This window comes from Adiantum capillus-veneris, chromosome 13, assembly GCF_014529385.1.
Source record: "Adiantum capillus-veneris isolate H3 chromosome 13, ASM1452938v2, whole genome shotgun sequence".
Lineage (NCBI taxonomy): Eukaryota > Viridiplantae > Streptophyta > Polypodiopsida > Polypodiales > Pteridaceae > Adiantum > Adiantum capillus-veneris.
In genome coordinates, this window is record NC_140943.1 from 152,808,855 (window position 1) to 152,827,188 (window position 18,334).

Genomic DNA, 18,334 nt, shown 5'->3' on the forward strand with positions numbered 1-18,334 from the left:
GGTGTGGGAGGGTCGTGCCCTATCTCAGCTTTATTGGGACCCATGTGAGGTCTCTCCCATGCCTATCTACAGCAGTTTTGGTCAGCCATCTGGGATTTACGTGTGGCTCGTCGTATTTCCTTTATCCTGTGGATGATTGCACATGCAGGACTTCCAGTTGGGACTTGGTTAGCTTCTATGGGGCATGATCCGTTATGTACTCGCTGTTCTTTGCACCTACGTGAGTCACCTGCACACTGTCTTTGGTCATGCTCGTCTTCTCATATAGTGTGGCTAGCAGTTTGCTTTTTACTTAGCAGAGCTCGTGTTCAGCATGGATTTCTCACTTGGGGATCTGTTTCCTGGTTGATGCCGATGCCCGGACCGCATCTTTTCTACGAGGGCTCAGACACAGATCCAGCTCTTATGCTTACCTCGACTGGTTACCGGCGAGGGACTTTGGCTATGTTACCACAGATTGCTAGGCAGGGGGATCCTCAGACACGTGATGAAATTTTCTCAGTCATCACTAGCATTGCACTCTGGAATGTTTGGAGAGCTCGTTGTCTTCACGTTCTCAGTGCGGCTCCACAGCTCCTTCCGGATACCCTCACTGCCATTTGGCTGGACATCATTCACACCCTCATTTGGCAGTGGGATTCTTCCTCAGGTACATCTAGAGCAGCCGAGGCTCGTCGATTTGACTTCCTTCGGCGTTGGGCCCGTTCTCCACTCTTCTTCACACTTACCGGTGGACAGATTACATGGCATTATGCACCTCCTCAGTGGTTTCTCCTCCACTCATCATACAGACCACCATGAGATTGTTCTAGTCGAGTTGTCACTATAGTGGCTCTCAACCTTACATTCCGCTTGTACACCCCACGTGATAGGCTATTTTGGCATCCGCTGGGGATTATATTGTACTTAGTAATATACAGCCTTGATTTTTCCAAAAAAGAGAGAGAGAGAGAGAGAGAGAGAGAGAGAGAGAGAGAGAGAGAGAGAGAGAGAGTCGACACTGCACGACGGAGTTTCGTGCCCAGAAGCAGTGGCCGCAAAGATTGGCGTCCCTCTCGGTATTTCTTTATTATTGATCACATCAAGGTACAACTCTCGAGGGTCTTCCTCTCAGACTCTACGTCCAAATGCTCTCCAGAGTGAGGCCCCAAGGGCTCATTTAAACATTACAAGGGGTGCCCAAAAGCAGAGCCCCAAAAGCTTCAGGTTCAAAAGCATCATGGCCCAAAAAGGCTAACGCTAGGGCTGCGAGCGCAATAGGTGGAAATCCGTGCGGCCTGCCACGTAGGCAACGTAAAACACGGGCGTCCGTACAACTGCCACGTATTAGCCTTCACACAGTTCTTTTGTCGCTTGGGCCCCATCGGATAGGACCCCATAAGTCTATCCTTTAGGTCATGCCATGTCATCACTTTGTGACATAACCCCCACTTGAAAGAATTGTAATCGCCCTCGATTACACATGCAAAACCAACATAAGCCTTGAACCACTTTAGTAGACAGTGACTCTAAGTATCGACGCACTAGACAACACATATCTAGTACTTGCACGAAGACGACAATCACTAAACATTCACATGATCCTCGTCAAGATCTTAGATGAGAATCATGATCATCGCAACGTATATATCAATCACATCAAGATCTCACTTATCTTTAGCGGATGTCGGGATTGACTAAATCTTGTGTTTCATATCTTTTCATTTCACATTCCAATCAAGCAAAGCGTGCCCATGACCATCCCCACAAGACAGTGCATCCACATAGCATACAGTTCACAAATCACACACTTAGTTCACACTGAACACGTGTTTCAATCATTCAATCTGGGCATCTCATCCTTCCGGAACTCTTGATGCACTAGAATTTCATTCACTTAGGCATCACATCGAGATCTCATCGATCTATAACAGATGTCGAGATGCACTAAGTACTTAGCCATCACATCTAGATCCCACCGATCTATAGCAAATGTCTAGTTGCACTAAGTTCAAATCATTCATGAGACAAAATGCTGCAGACATTTCACCTTTCTCTACATGTCTCTAACGCATGAAAGAGCACATGTTTTCAGTTCAATTAAAGAAATTTCCAATTCAGTGTCCTTTAACTTGTTGGTAGGCTTGCTGGCCTCCCTATCCTTGGCACCTCAATTTGGATCTGTGGAATTCTTTGATCTACCAGCTGATTCCATTTCCTTTCTTTCCTTTTCCTTTCTTTCCTGGTGCCGTAGGACCTATGGGTAGCCTCCCTAGATGCCCCTATCCATCAGCAGGTCAGTCTCAATCGTCGGGATCCCATTTGTAAGTATTTTTGTTCTTAAAGTCATACAACAGCATACTGTCAGCCCATCAGTACCCCTGAAATATGAAAAGAAATCAGTGACTCTAATCCATCTGGGTAATCTGATGTGGTATTTGCTTTTGATTGCGTAAATGAAATGTACACACATGCAATACCTCAAGTGCAGACTCTTCTGACTTGAACGATGACCTTCGCCGCGGTAATTCCTCAAGACGAGGCACCTCCGGGGCTGATTTGATGCACCTTTGGATCCTTCTCGATGTGGGATTGCGGATGGCCACCAAGGGGAAGATCTGGGGCTGATTTGCAATCCCGATGTGAGAGGAATGAAGGGCTAAAATCTGGCTGCAAAAACGTAGATTTGCGATGTAAAACACAACAGATCTCTTGTGTAAAGCAAGGATGAAAATGCAGATCTTGATGACGGTGATGATGGACAGCAGTGCAACACTCGATGCCGGCGAGGGAATGGCTGAGGGGAGGCTCGATGGGCTGCCGAAGTGCTGGACTGCAATGAAGAGGCTAGCGATGGCAGATCCCGTGCACTTCCGGTGACGGGAGGGTTGAAAACTGAAATCTCTGGCTGATCTGCTGCTGTGAGGATAGCGCTAGGGCTGCAAACTGAAAATGCTGGCTGCTTGGCTGCAAAAACGCTAGCTGCTGCTGATCTGCAAAATGCCAAGGCTGGTTCTGAGCGCTACCTCATCTGATGGAAAACGCTGGGCCTCTTGGTCCCTTTATAGGCTAGGATCATGGCTTATTAACTGGTTTAGGCTTAGGTAGGGCAATCCATCCACCACACCCAACAAATAAATGATTTATTAATAAGTTTGGCTAGGTAGTTCAGTTTTGAGTAAAACTGTTGCACATCTGCCCACCTGGGAATCCGACCGACTCGGGGAATGGCTCGTTGGATTCCTCTAACCTAGAACTCCATGCACGTCATGTTAGATGCCCACCATAGTGTAACAACGTCTGTCAAACGCGTATACAAACCATTTATGCAAGAGGGTTTGAAACTCGGAAAACCTAATCTAATGGACTTGTCCGGACATGCAGGTCCTGTGAACAGGCTCACAAAATTTCTGGTACTAATCCTCCTAGGATTCTAGACACTCCTATCTAGGAAAAAGGGGAAAATTGGCTCTGGCAGACGATGAAGCATGTCCACGTGGCACACAAAGCGATGTGTACGTGACACGATCTCTAATGGACACTGCATCCTCTATGAGAATCACCTCCATGCCTAACTTGCATACCTTGTGCACAAACATAAGACCGAGGTTTGGAGCCTAAAGAACCTTGGAGATATCCATACCCCCTTTGCCATATGGAATCAACTCCACTATACCTGGCTATGAACAAGAATCTCCGATTTGTCACCAATGAAAATGGGACCATAGTGTCACCATACGTTGGACAACTTATCTTTTGAAGGTGTCATGTGCCATGTAGCACCACTATCAAGAATCTATTTCTCCCATCTTGGACTACAAGACTTCTGTCAACTTTCAATGTCTGTGGAGAATCCTCTGAAGTTAGTATCTTCAAATGAACGAAGGTTGATGAGCGTACTACTACTGTAGAAGTAGAAGCATTGCCAACTCGCTTTGGACACTCTTACCAATCCTGACCATCTTACCCACAATCATAGCAATGCCAATTTGCTTTCAAAGCATTCTTTTTAGCATTACTCTTCTTTGAAGTGTTGTTGCTTTGCCTCTTATCCTTCTGCTTGTTGTTGTTGGAAGAACTGGCCAAGGCTTTGGGCCCGACCTTTTCCCCACATTGAACCGCTCCGTCCAACACCATTGAAACAATCGCGTCTTTAGAAATAATATTCAATCTGCCTCTCATAATCAGCAAAGAATAGAAATTGGAATACTGAGGAGGTAACTCAACAAAAAGTTGTATAGCCATATTCTCTAAACTTATCAGCTTTCCCATTTGAAGTATCATGTGTTGGAGTCCTACATCTTGTTGATATGGTCCCTCATGAATGATCGTTTGGCATCCACGGTTTGCAATTGCACCTTCAAAGCAATCGGTTTCATTGGAGAAACTCGATCATATAAAGATGAAAGACAAATCCCAAATTTGCTTCGCGTCCTCGATCAATTGGATGTGATTGATGACCGATGGTGTACTAATGAGAACAATAAATGATTGAATCTGAGCATCACACCCATAGCTTCGCTCTTGCACTGGATCCTTTAGCTTTTGGAAGTTACTGTTGACAAAACCTCCAAGAACGTAAGAGTCAAAAACCTTTGTCATGGTGGTTGTCTAATGGCATAGTTCTCGCCATTCAATTGTTGATATGAGGGAAAGGTAGGCATCTTGATTGTTTAATCACCTACGGCACATACCAATTTCCCCACTTCTCATTGACATGTGCTCCATCATGAACTTCCTCTTGTTGTACTTCTGCATCATGGACAAGTTAAAATCAAAATCATCATCCCTTGACATTATCGAAGCAAACTTGGACATGTGACGAAGCTAGGATAGGATGGATGAAGGGAAACCTTCAAAGCAGCCCAAATCAGCACCAAGAGGGTGAAAAACAGAAAACCGTCTCGTTTCCGAAGTTTTTGTCACAAAAATTCAGCACTGAATACTTGGACATGTGTTGCTAGTGAATGATTACAGTCGCCTCACTTGGTTATTATTTCTGCATCACAAATCAAAGGCATTTGATCTTTTGAAGAGTTGGCGTGCTTTTGTGGAGAAGGAACATAGCAAAGCGTTGAAGACAATTTGATCGACAAAGGTAGGGAGTTTACCTTCACCGCTTTCATTCAATTTTGTGCAGACCATGGCCTCTAGTGGGAACTTGCCAATACCAAGTCGCCCACAGAGAATGGAGTTGTGGAGTACTGGAGTGGAAGAATAGGACAGTGTTGAGATGGTGCGGACTATGCTCAAGCATCGTGATTTGCCAAAGTCTTTGTGGGTGGAGGCGGTTGCAAACCGATATTTGACGACTCTGTTTGAGGCTTACTTTGGTTTTTTGGATGTTTGAGAGCGATGCATACGTCCATGTATAGAAGAAGCAAAAAGGGAAGTTTGACCCCAAGTCCAATAAAATGTTCTTTGTCGACTACAATAGTCTTTTTGAGGGATATTCACTCTATGATCTAGTGAAGATGGACGTTGTACTAAGCCGCGATGTGGTCTTCAACGAGCAAATCCCTTCAGAGGAGGCTTCTGCTCCCAAGTCTTCGACGACAACCCCATATTTGCCGATATGTGGAGATCTCGATGATGATGTTCCTCTTGAGGTCGATGAATTCTCTTCTTTAATCCTTGTCTCTAAGGCTCTGGAGGAGAAACCGCCTATCTCTGATGATGTAGATGACAGTGGTTCTCACCATGGTGGTGATGTCCAAGAGGATGTACTAGTAGCTCCCTCTTCCCGGGGTATACCTGACAAGTTACCGAAATGGCTATTGGAGACTTTGCGAGATGCCTTCAGATTTTTCACCAAATTGGCATGATGCCCGACGCAATGTTCTCAACGAGTTCGGATTTCTAAGACAGATTAGACTTTATTGTAGGTGAACTATGCTTTGATGTCTACAATGATTAGAGACACATATCCTGTCACAACCAAAGTGGAAGTTCGCTATGCAGAAAGAGCTTGATACACTTCGGAGTTGGTTCGACAACAGGCCAAGTAGGGGTCTTCAAAATCAAGTACAAATCTGATGGTTCTTTGGATAAGCACAAGGCATGAGTCGTTGCCAAGGGATTCTCTCTTAGAGAGATGGTGTGGACTACGACGAGACCTGCACCGGCTGCGAAATTGGCAACCATTTGGATGGTTTTTGCCCTTGCTGCCTTTTTGGGTGGCTCGTCTTTCAGATGGATGTTGTCTCGGATTTTGTTAATGTCAGCTGAGAAGAGCAGGTGTACTTGGAGCAACCTCTAGAGTTCTTGGATCCAAATTTCACTAACATGGTATGCAGGTTGTGGAAGGCTCTTTATGGCCTGAAATAAGCCTCTAGAGGATGCTACCAAAAGATAGACTCTTTCTTCCTACGACACTCCTTTCGTCGTTCTTCTACAGACCCAGATTTTTATATTTACAGTGACGAAGGATTGCTGATTCTTATTATCCTCTATGTGGACGATCTTGTGATTACAAGTAGCCATGTTTAGCATATCCGTAGTACTATGGAGACCTTGGCTAAGGAGTTTGAGATGAGTGATCTCGGCTTGCTTCATTACTTTCTTGGATTGGAGTTATGGCATATAGAAAGGGGCATCTTTCTCTCTGAGCAACACTATGTCCAAGAGTTGTTGGAAGCATTTGGTATGACTGAGTGCAAACCTATCTCATCCCCTATGGATCTAAACCAGAAGTTGTCACAATATGACCCGTCAGATATAGCAAATGCTACAAATTATTGGAAACTGGTAGGTTCTCTTATTTGGGTACTCTTAACACATGGTTTAATGTCAGTTTCCTAGTGGGACTTCTCAGTTCGTGTATGGAGAGACCCGGCAATTCACATATGGAGGAGGCTGTGTGGACTCTACGGCATGTAAAGTAGTCAAAGTCGTTAGGCATTTTCTATGTAGCTAGAGGTATGGACTCCAAGATCATTCTTCGAGGATGGAGTGAGTCAGATTGGGGCGGAGATCCAAATGGGGGACAATCGACTGTAGGTTACACCTTTTCTTTTGGCTCAAGAGCAATTTCATGGAGCAGTAAGAACAACCTACAATTGCCTTGTTGCCTTATCATCGACAAATGTGGAGTATAGGGTTGTTTGCAATGCTGCATGTGAGTTAGTGTGTAGGTTACACCTTTTCTTTTGGCTCAAGAGCAATTTCATGGAGCAGTAAGAACAACCTACAATTGCCTTGTTGCCTTATCATCGACAAATGTGGAGTATAGGGTTGTTTGCAATGCTGCATGTGAGTTAGTGTGTAGGTTACACCTTTTCTTTTGGCTCAAGAGCAATTTCATGGAGCAGTAAGAACAACCTACAATTGCCTTGTTGCCTTATCATCGACAAATGTGGAGTATAGGGTTGTTTGCAATGCTGCATGTGAGTTAGTGTGGTTACGGAGGCTACTTTCGAAGATTGGCTTGCCGCAACAGACAACCACAATGTACTTTGACAATTAGAGTTGTACAATATATATATATATATATACACAATCCCATTTTGTCTGTGAGAAGATAAGGATGGCTCTATTCGAGTAGTGTATGTTCCGACTTCTGACCACTCTGCTGATATTTTCACCAAATCTCTACTAGAGGTGGCATTAATCCTCTCATTTTTGCTCCCTTGGATTGGTTCCCCGTCCAGGAGCTGAGAGGAGCTGAGAGGGGATGTTAAGAGTTTTAGATTCCTCTCTGGTGGTGCCTTTGGTATCTTCCAGGAGCAGATTAGGGAGTGGGGGCTGCCCGGGCGTACCTAAGGTAAAGGTGCATTCCACTGAATTTCTCACTCGGTAGGCTGGCATGAGGTGGAACCCCTGTTCCTAGGGTTTCCTGGGGTCAGAGCCTCGAGTGTTTTGCATTTTCCCTATTAAATGTAGGTAATATGTCACTTTCAGTGACTTTACATATTTATTAGGGGCTAGACTTATATTCTTGGTCGTGGGGTTTTATTAGTGGGTAGGGCATGTTTTTGCAAGGCCTATATATGCAGGTACCCCCCAATGTATTGTCATATCAGTTAGCAGATCAGCCAGTGTTTGGGGCCAGCACTCTGTCTAGTGTTTTTCTCTCTCTATTGTTTGTGCTATCTGGCATTTTCTCTCGCTAGCGGTTTTCTCTACACCAATGTTTTCTCTCTGCAGCGTTTTCGTCTGCGGTCTCTCTCCCTCTCTCTAGGGCTCCTACTTTCCACTGCCCCCCCTTCCCAGTGTGCAGGTTGCATTGGAGATTGGCTACCCGTGCCCGTTCATCGGCGGAGCACGATAGGAGGATGATTCTGTGGAGATAGATCCGAGATCCATTGGCTGCACAATCCAGAGAGGAGGTTTGCTTGCAGTTGCAAATGAGATCATCACCCAATTCTCCCTTTTCCTCTGCACCTTTGACACTGAAGTGTCATTTAATGATTTTGTTTGTCTCATAACAACAATTTTATCAATTAGATTCATATATTGTACTCTTGCCTGCTTTCCTGTAACCTCCAATATAAGTGGACCCCCAATGTCAACAAAGGGCACGGCTTTTGTCAGTCATCTCTGAGTGCATCTGTATCTGCAATATAGTTTTGTTTATCTTCTTTTGAACCTCCCTTTTGTCCAACCATCTGAAAATCCCCCAACCTTGATGTGTGTTTTGATCCATCTTTTCCTTTAAGTGCTGACATAACCTCTTTAACAATTTTGTAGAAGCTACCTTCCCTAAGGTGTCTTTGTGTTTTTTCTCCTCAAACAATGGGGTCTCTTCTTGCTCTCTTTGAATGTTGTCCATACTTTGCACTTGTGCTTCTAACATTGTGATTCTTTTCATCTTTCTGCCTGATGTCTGTTTTCATAGATAGGTCCATGTGTCTTGTTTGGTGAATGTGTTATATTAATGCTGTTTGTGTTACTGAGCACGGGTCTTGTACAGGAACCAAACAATGAGCTGTTTCAGAAGGCATTAGAAATGTCAGCAAAGGTTAGCCTTGCCAGAATGCTTTCAAAATTTTGTTTGTCTGGATGCCGGAGTTGCTGTTTCTCTAGGCTCTGCTTGCTGTTGACTTCTTTTTGTTGAAAAATCAGGCTCCAGCTCTCCATGAAAAACTTCAATCTCAATTGACTGCTCAACCAGACCATTTTGATGCAGCAGCAGGAGTTCCTGAGCGTGGACACACTGTGAAGGTATGAAACCCAAGGATGCTGCATGGTGCAATTGAAGCCTGTCATACGTGATTTGAAATTGCTGAGAACCAGGCATGCACGATTTATACGCAAAAAGGAAAGAAGTGTTAAGACTGCTGTATTGATGTTTGTGATCTACATGGATTATTGGTTTGATGTCAGGGTTACATAACTTATGAGAAATAGTGCTTGAAGAGCATTTTTCTTGATTGGGTATTGACCATTTGTAGATAATGTTTTCACATATTGCTGATATTTGGGTCTTGCATGGATCTCAAATACCATCTCAACATGAAATTTACCTGCATGGCATGCTCTCTCTCTCTCTCTCTCTCTCTCTCTCTCTCTCTCTCTCTCTCTCTGCGTGACCATGGCGAAACCCTAAGACGTAGAGGGCTGACCGTAAAAACAGCAGCACGAACCCTAATTTCGCCTGCGCGTGGTGCTGCAGCTGTGCACGTCACCTCTGCTGCAAGAATCGCCCCCAGATCTGCTGCGCAAACTGCTCCTGCCTGCCCCTCTGCGCATTGCCCTGCTCGCAGCCAGTTTAGGGTTTGCTACCGCAGTCATTACCCCTTGCTGCCTACAAGTGCTGCAGATTTTGTCCTTGTTACAGGGGCTCACAACAGCCTTTTGCAGCCTACTGCTAATAGAGGCTCTTCGAGTTTTGGGCCCTTGCTCACAGCTATAGGCTGCTCTCGATTACCTGTGAAATCCCTCTACAGTCGATTTAGCATATGCATTACTTTTAGAGCATGCAAATGCAGAGAGGGAAAGAAGTCCGCCCGCCTGTTGTTGCCAGGTGCGTTTCGCTCCTGAAGCGATATCTAGTAAGTGCGGGTTGGAGCAGCAGAACCCCATCAGTGTTCAACAATGTTACTAAACACGAGCAGAACTGAGGGCCTGCGCTTCAGAGGCCGTTATGATGGAGGTCATGAGCGCTTCACGAGTTTGCAAGTCCCGTACGAAGGCAACCTTCATGCTCACAAACAAGCGGAAAACACAAGTGGAAAGGGAGATGAAGGAATGGAAAGCAGAGATGAAAGGATGGTGGAAAAAGAAGGCCAACCTTCTTCAAATGTTCCTCAACGAAGGCACGCAATGGAGGAAGGAGAAAGAGGATCGCACGCAAAGATACAAGCACTTAAGGCGGATTCATAAGCACTCAAAGAATAGGTCTCAGCCCTCAAGCAAGAGCTTGTTGATAGAGCAAGCAATGGACTAGAGGAAGGTGAATTACAGCCCTCGGTGATAGAGGAAATCAAGGTCATCAAGGAACATGTACGGATATCAAAGAGGAAGAGAAACAGAATGTGGCAAAGACGTCTTCATGGGTGGATGGGATTACGAAGACATAGAAGAAGGCGGACGATGCCGATAAATGGATAGAAGTCGCTAAGAAAGGGAAAGGGAAAGAAACCACATCTATTTCCACTCCTACAATCATCAACATGACTTTAGAAGAAGAGCAGCAAAGGAATACTAGAGCTTTGCATGTACGAGTAACCGGTCTAAAAGACCGAGATGATGTGGAAGGGGAAGTCAAAGAACTTCTCCACATGATGGGTAGTGAGGCTACTCATACAAAGGCATGGAGCGTAGGGAAGAAGACACAAGGAAATGGGGAGACTTCAAAGGAGAGAGCTCTAATCATGCGTTTCCCATCCATGGAGGCAAAGGACTTCTTGAAGAAGCGTCCTGCATTAAAGAAAACGGGTATATTCCTTAAAGATGACCTCACACTCTCACAACTTGCTCATATGAAAGAAGTTATGCTCGAGATAATGATAGCTCGAGAGAAGGGAAAAGTGGCCTTCTACAGGGATGGACGAGTGGTTATTCTGGAGAAGCGCCCCGCATGATGGGAGCAGAGTGGCTACATGGAATTGTAATGGATCTTTGCGCCTTGATGTAGAGGCCTTTGAGGATAGTTTCACAAGGAGAGACATCATTTTCTACTCTGAGACGCATTAGGCCCGGGGCAGTCCATGCCATATGTGAGCGGCTACAGATGGGAGACAGCTTGCAGATAGGAGATTCGATCAGAGCACAGAAGACGAGGTTCAGGAGGAGTGGCAGTCTTATTTAGAGAGGAGCTACAGCCTCTGATACATATAGCTCGGAGGGATGAGCATGCTAGGTACATGTGGGTGAGACTGAAGGCAGAGACATGCAGATACCTTTGCATCGCTATTTGCTATTTCCCTCCTAGTACGTCGGTATATGCATCACCTAGAGGACAGTCTCCCTTCTCTATTTTGGATGATGATATATGGGAGTTTTCCTGGGATGGTGACATTATTATCTTGTGGGATTTCAATGCTAGGACTACCATCACCAGACAATATTCTATGATACCTTAGAGGAGTTGATGTGGAAGCTTGATATTGCAGAAATGGGACTGCCTAGATTATCACAGGATGAGGAGCACATTGAGTATGGCAGATACTTGATTGATATGGGGACATCACATGGATTGGCCATTTTGAATGGCCTATAGAGATTCCCTTCAGTAGGTGGTTTTACATGCTTTCCACATCGGCATGGCGCTAGTACAGTGGACACCATGGCATGAGGATCTATTGTAGCTTTGTGGATTTCCGCAAAACCTTTGATACAATGCCACAAGCGAGACTCATATGCAAATTGCAGGACATGGGGGTGCCCACAGAGCTAATTTGGGGATCTTAGCTTTATATAGGATAATGATAGGACCGGGTACGCAACACTCAGGGTATGTTCGACATGGTTCACTCCACCATTGGGGTGAAGCAGGGATGTCCCCTATCTCCGACTCTCTTTGGGATATATATAAATGAGTTTTCAGATTATGTACAGACAGAGGGTGATAGAGGTTGTCAGCTTGCAGGGACATGGATTTCGTTGCTATTATATGCTGATGATGATATTGTGCTGATCTCAGATTCACGATAGGGGATGCACAGGAGAGTGGATTGTCTGTGAACCTTGGTAAGACCAAGGTAATGGTGTTTAACACTACGGCACAGTGGGTAAGGAGGTCCGCTTCCACTTTTACATATGGTCGAGAGACTGTGGAGTATGCAGATACATACACTTATCTTGGGGCGGTTTTCAGTGGTCCAATATTTTCCCTGAGATGTGCAACAGATACGCTATTGACCAGAGCCTATGCAGCATTGGGGAGACTTGAGAGGATATGTGTGCAGGTTCAGTTCCAGGCACCTCAGACAAAGCTTTGGTTCTTTGACACTTTGGTCACTTCGGCCATGCTGTACGGAGTGGAGATATGGGGTCGATAGTTGGCCAATGTGTGAGGATTAGTGATGCTAATCCTATAATTAAGACTTAAAACTTCATACTTAAGATCAAATCAAGACTCAAGTGATACAATGTGTGTTTGATTGATTGAATGAATGCTCTTCTTATATAGGAGACGAAGAGACACAAATGAAAAGACACGTCTCATGGTGAAGAGGCACGACTTTAGACGTAAAGACACATCCTTTCGGCAAAGAGCTGCAACCATTGGACGAAAAGTCGCAACCGTAGAGCGAAGGGGTGTGGCCAGTCGTCGAAGGAGTGTGGATTTTGGCGAAGAGGTATGTCTCTTGAGCGAAGAGTCGTGACCATCCAGGCGTAGGGGTTCTCCTTGGCATGGCACTTTGCGTATGTGCAACTAGGAGTGGATGTAATACTGCAACATAGTCACAATCGTGACATTCCCTCCCATTTAAAATGAGAGCCCGTCTCAAAGAAATGACTTCTGATGTTGATAGAATTCTGGAAAAGCATTGAATCTTCGAAAATCTTTAGTCTTTGAGTTATTTGAAATCTTTGTCTTGAACTTTCGCTTCTTGCGAAACCTTTTTGCTTTGACTGCTAAATCCAATGTCATTGCATTGTTCAAATGTTTTTGAGAAGCTTCTGGCTTAATTAGGTTGACTGCAACAAGAGATTGACCTTTAAAATCTCTCATGCGATGTAAGATTTCTGGTTTAAAATCTTCCAGTAACTGTGAAATATTTGGGGAAGAGGAAATCTTCTCAAGGTATTCTTCAAAGAGAGTAACTTCATCTTTACAAATCATTGGAGAGGATTTTGGCTTGAGATTGTAATCATCTTCCAATAATGAATTTCAAAATTCTTCAGAATCATCTTCAGAAATTGCCACTTCATGACTTGCAATTGGCATATCATCATCCAACAAAGAATCAAAGAAAGCATAGTCGTCTTCAGACTCAGAATCTGCAACTATGTCCTTATCTTTGTCTGGTAGCGAAGTATCACTTGGGAAAACTTCTTCATCAATAATAATTTCTGCATCTGCATCGGAGATCATATTTGTTTCATAATCCAGTGTATCATGCTGTTTGACTTGTACACGTGAGGCTTGAATCACTCGTTCCGCATGGTAAAGGCCGTGTAAAATCTGTTCACGTCCATCTTTGAACAAATTGATAGTATGTCCTCGAAAGCTAATTGCGGGATCGTACTGGAATAACCAATGCTGACCAAGAATCATGTCGTAGTAAGATAAAGGCAGGACTTCGAAATCCAATTGATGTGCATAAGTTTGAATCTCGAACTGTAACTGTCGAACTGTTTGATCACAAGTCAAAATTGATCCATCTGCTAATTCCACGTCATATAAGTGAGATGTCTTCTGAGTTGGCAACCAAGCTGTTGAACTATTTGAGTGCTGACGAAATTATTAGAGCATCCGCTGCCACCAAAATGTTGATGGAACGACCGTTGAGGATCCCAAGAAGACTCAAAACTTGCTTTGAAAGACGCTCCAAAAGTGAAGAACCACATTGAGCATGCTTCATAAGAATAGTTGTATCCTCTGAGACACGAATTGTATTGACCATAGATTTTCCTCTTGAGCAGAAGCCGGTTGTTCATAAATTCGATGATGTTTCCGCGTTGGAATTTCTTTTCAAATTAGACGGATTTGGTTTTTTTGCACAATGATACCATCAATGGTCACCACCGCAAATTGTACATAATCCTTCCTTCTTTGAAGTCGAAGAAGCATTTGACGAAGAGCCTTGCTGAGTATTGGAACACCGATCTTGAGAAAAATCACGTCCTTTACCACGATCAAGTGGAGCATTTGAAGATCTGCTTTGAGATTGTTGATCTTGAGAGTAGAACCTTGAAGTTGAATAAGACGCTGCGGCTTGCTGTCTGAACAGAGATTGTTGCTGTTGACTTCGGCTATAGCTTTCTCTGCGATCGCGCTGTGAAAAGAGAGCGCTATTTGAAGATCTATCACCAGGGAGAAAATTCCTTGTAGGCCGTTGATTATCGCCAAGACGCTCCACATAGGCAATTGCAGCATCCAAGGTGGTAGGGTTGTATTTGTGTACATTGCCCTTCAGGTTAGGGTTCGAGTCCGTCGATAAAGCTGTGAATTTTATCAGAGGGGCTGAGATTCTCTATCTCCTAAGTCAATCTCTGAAACTCTGTGATATACGCGGCCAAGGAACTTGTTTGGCTCAGGCGGCGAAGACAGGACCGGGCATGAATATCCGCATTGGTAGGTTTGAACGCCTTGCGAATAGCACACTGGAATTTATCCCAAGAAGGTGTGTGTTTACCATCAACAACCCGTCGTTGCCACCAAAGAAATGCTGCGTCCTTGAGTAGAGAACTAGCAAGCGCAACTTTTTTACTCTCTACTAAGTCCGTGTTGGATTCCATTTTGAATAGCCATTGGTTGAGCACGCGCTTGTCGCGGCAGCCATTATACGGTTCCGACAGTTTAACATCAAGATTTTTTTTCTATGTAGCATTAAATTTTTTATAAAAATTGAAGTTCACGATTGTCTATCTCATCAGTTGGATCTGGTTCGTTTGGTTTGTCTACTGAAGCTTCGGAAGAAGGTGTGGAAGATGCTGCATGTGTAGTCCGAGAAGCAGTAGGACGAGTTCGAGAAGTGTTTTGCGTCTGCATCTGATCCAAACGAGTGTGTAGTGATGCGAGGCTTGTGGAAAGTGTGTCCATCTGTTCCTTGATAAGAGTAAGGGCATCGTCAGATTGACCACCTCCGTCTTGAGAATTTGGCATGGTTACGCCTCAAAGGAAACTCGAACATGTGCAGGTTTTGGGTCCGGAACAGGTTCCGAGACGGGTGCTCCGAGAGTTGAAACTATGTCTGGAACGAGTTCGGGCTTTGGAGTCGGAAAAAAAAATCGGAGAGAATGACCACTTCGGATGCAGAGGTTTTTCCGGGAGAACACCTTTGGGAATCTCGTCTATGTACAAGAGGTACGGCACGGGCGCGTCAAAGAATTCGTTTGCCATCTTGCGCGCAGAGTGGTTGGCGGAGAGTGTGCCGCTAAGGGAGAGGGAACAAATCGGCTGCCGCTCGTCATTTTGTGATTTTTATAAGTATCAAATTATTGTTTTGTCCACATTTTATTAAATTTGGGGCGAGCGGGCCAATTTGGGGATGACCGGCCACTTTAATTAAACCTTTGTGGTGAATTTTTTTTGTTGAAAGTCTTGAGTTGCTGGTGTCTTACATAAAAACAGCCAGTGCTTCAGCTCAGCGATTTAAGCAATTCAGCACGTGTGCAAAGAGGCAAGTTACAGGGGAAAATTTTTGACGCTAGGGCAGCACATGGCACATGAAGGCCATCAATACTACCGCGAAGAGGCACCATCTGGTTGACGCCAGCGAAGAGGCACGCAAAGGGGCATGTCTCCAACGAAAGGTTTGGAGCGAAGGGGTGTGTGAAATTTTCAGCAAAGCAGCCCAGTGATTGCAGCCCATTGATTTGCACAAAGGGGCATGGCTCTTCGCGAAGAGGTGCGAGCACCGGCGAAGGAGTGTGCTAAGGGGCACGTCTCCTTGGGGAGGGTGCAAGCAAGGGAGAGAAGGTGTGGCTGCCAGCCGGGTCAGTAATGTCTCACATGAAGGGGTGCAAGCACACTGGTGCGAACCTCTATGCGGTTGTTTCATGAGAGGCGTATGCTGGATGCAGATTTTGTGGCAAAACATTATGACATTGGTCGCGGGGTGACAGACAGACTGCTTGAGATTGACTCCGCCGTGCCTTCACAGTGGGATGCAGTCATGCGAGGCACGGTTCAGATGCCTCCGCATAGTGGCTGGGAAGGTCTCTTTGCTCATAGCACTCTCTTATTAGTTCGTTTAGACACCATGCTGTTCATAGTTGATACAGACTACTCTCAGGGTATTCATGCTGGATTGACATATGATACCACCTCTCCGCACCTTGTCTACCCTGGCGCTCGATGGGAGGCCATACGAGTAGTTGGCTCTCGCGGGAAGCGTCGTTGTGTTGACCCCCGTTTCACTTCCGCTGATGCTGCCCTTTGGAGGCTTTGGGTGTGGGAGGGTCGTGCCCTATCTTAGATTTATTGGGACCCAGGAGAGTGGCATTGGCCTCACTCTAACCCCACCGGTGCACCTGTATCATTCTTTGAGTACACTGTCAGAATTGGAAGATTAGCATTGATGAGACAGCACCCAGAGCAGCCCACTCGTATGTGTTTCTGGTTACATTCAGGTCTCTCCCATGCCTATCTACAGCAATTTTGGTCAGCCATCTGGGATTTACAATCGGCTTGTCGTATTTCTTTTTTCATGTGGATAATTGCACATGTAGGACTTCCAATTGGGACTCGGCTAGCTACTATGGGTCATGATCCGTTATGCACTCGATGTCCTTCGCGACTACATGAGTCACCTGCACACTGTCTTTGGTCATGCTCCTCTTCTCATATAGTGTGGCTACCAGTTTGCTTTTTACTTAGCAGAGCTGGTGTTCAGCATGGATTTCTCACTTGGGGCTCTGTCTCATGGTTGATGCCGATGCCCGGACCGCATCTTTTTTATGAGGGCTCAGACACAGATCCAGCTCTTATGCTTACCTCGACTGGTTATCGGCGAGGGACTTTGGCTATGTTACCACAGATCGCTTGGCAGGGGGATCCTCAAACACGTGATGAAGTTTTTTCAGTCATCACTAGCATTACACTATGGAATGTTTGGAGAGCTCGTTGTCTTCACATTCTCAGTGCGGCTCCACAGCTCCTTCAGGATACCCTCACTGCCATTTGACTGGACATCATTCACACCTTGATTTGGCAATGGGATTCTTCCTCAGGTACATCTAGAGCAGCCGGGTCTCGACGATTTGCCTTCCTTCGGCGTTGGGCCCGATCTCCACTCTTCTTCACACTTACAGGTGGCCAGATTACATGGCATTATGGCCCCCCTCAGTGGTTTCTCCTCCACTCATCACACAGACCACCATGAGATATTTCTAGTCGAGTTGTCACTATAGTGGCTCTCACCCTTACATTCAGCTTGTACACCCCACGTGATAGGCTATTTTGGCATCCGCTGGGGATTATATTGTACTCAGTAATATACAGCCCTGATTTTTCCCAAAAAAAAAAGAGAGAGAGAGAGAGAGAGAGAGAGAGAGAGAGAGAGAGAGAGAGAGAGAGAGAGAGAGAGAGAGAGAGAGATGATGATGATGTATTATCGTCCGCGGGGGGCCAAAATGACCCATGGGACCCATAAGAATTACAAGCGGTCTCCCCTCCTCTAGGCGAGAGGGGGGGTGTCATGGGTGTCTTGTAGTAGTTGTGTATGGAGCTCGAGTATTCGGGCAAAGTACATGCCTAGAATGGTTGGAGAGGGTTGCATGCGGCTAAGGAGGTCCTCTAAAGTGGTGCATCCTTGTATGAGGGGTCCAAAATCCCCTCGTATATGCGCATAGGCATGACATTCTAATGCTACATGTTCTTCGGTTTCTGGTTTCCCCATATCACAATTATGGCATAACCTCTTCTCCTTATCAATGTGTTGCCACCATAGTCACAAGGGGACGCATTCCGGGACGGGGAACGGGGGACGGGTCTCAAATGGATTTTTAGTGTAAAAAAGAGGGCGGGACGGCAAAAGGGGACGGAAAAGTGGGGACGGGAAGCCCGAAAAAGGGAGTCCCTTGTGACTATGGTTGCCACCCTCCTGTTTCAATTCTTAGCATGTGCGATCTCGTACGCATTTGTGTAATGGCTCTCCGTGCTTGCCACGGCATGGGTGTTCGGATATGGGTTTGCGCCAGGGGGAGTGAGACCTTGTAATTTCCCAATATTGCGGGTTGATATACCTGCAATAGTATACTATTTTGGACTTGTGCCTGGCTGCTTTCCACTTCTCATGTA

The 18,334-nt window shown here is 45.3% G+C and overlaps 1 protein-coding gene across 2 annotated transcripts in view; it reads left to right on the plus strand.

Annotated features, from left to right (window-relative positions):
• The window catches only part of LOC147445105 (putative mitochondrial import receptor subunit TOM20), a 99,887-nt gene that overhangs the window by 40,630 nt on the left and 40,923 nt on the right, over nt 1–18,334 (plus strand). The window contains exons 4-6 of one of the 2 annotated variants that reach the window (XM_086527583.1): nt 8,891–8,938; nt 9,043–9,141; nt 9,593–9,832. In XM_086527583.1, the coding sequence (XP_086383709.1) occupies nt 8,891–8,938; nt 9,043–9,141; nt 9,593–9,832 (387 nt within the window). Of the gene's footprint in view, nt 1–8,890; nt 8,939–9,042; nt 9,142–9,592; nt 9,833–18,334 lie in introns of those variants that run through there. The other variant, XM_086527584.1, reaches the window with a different exon arrangement.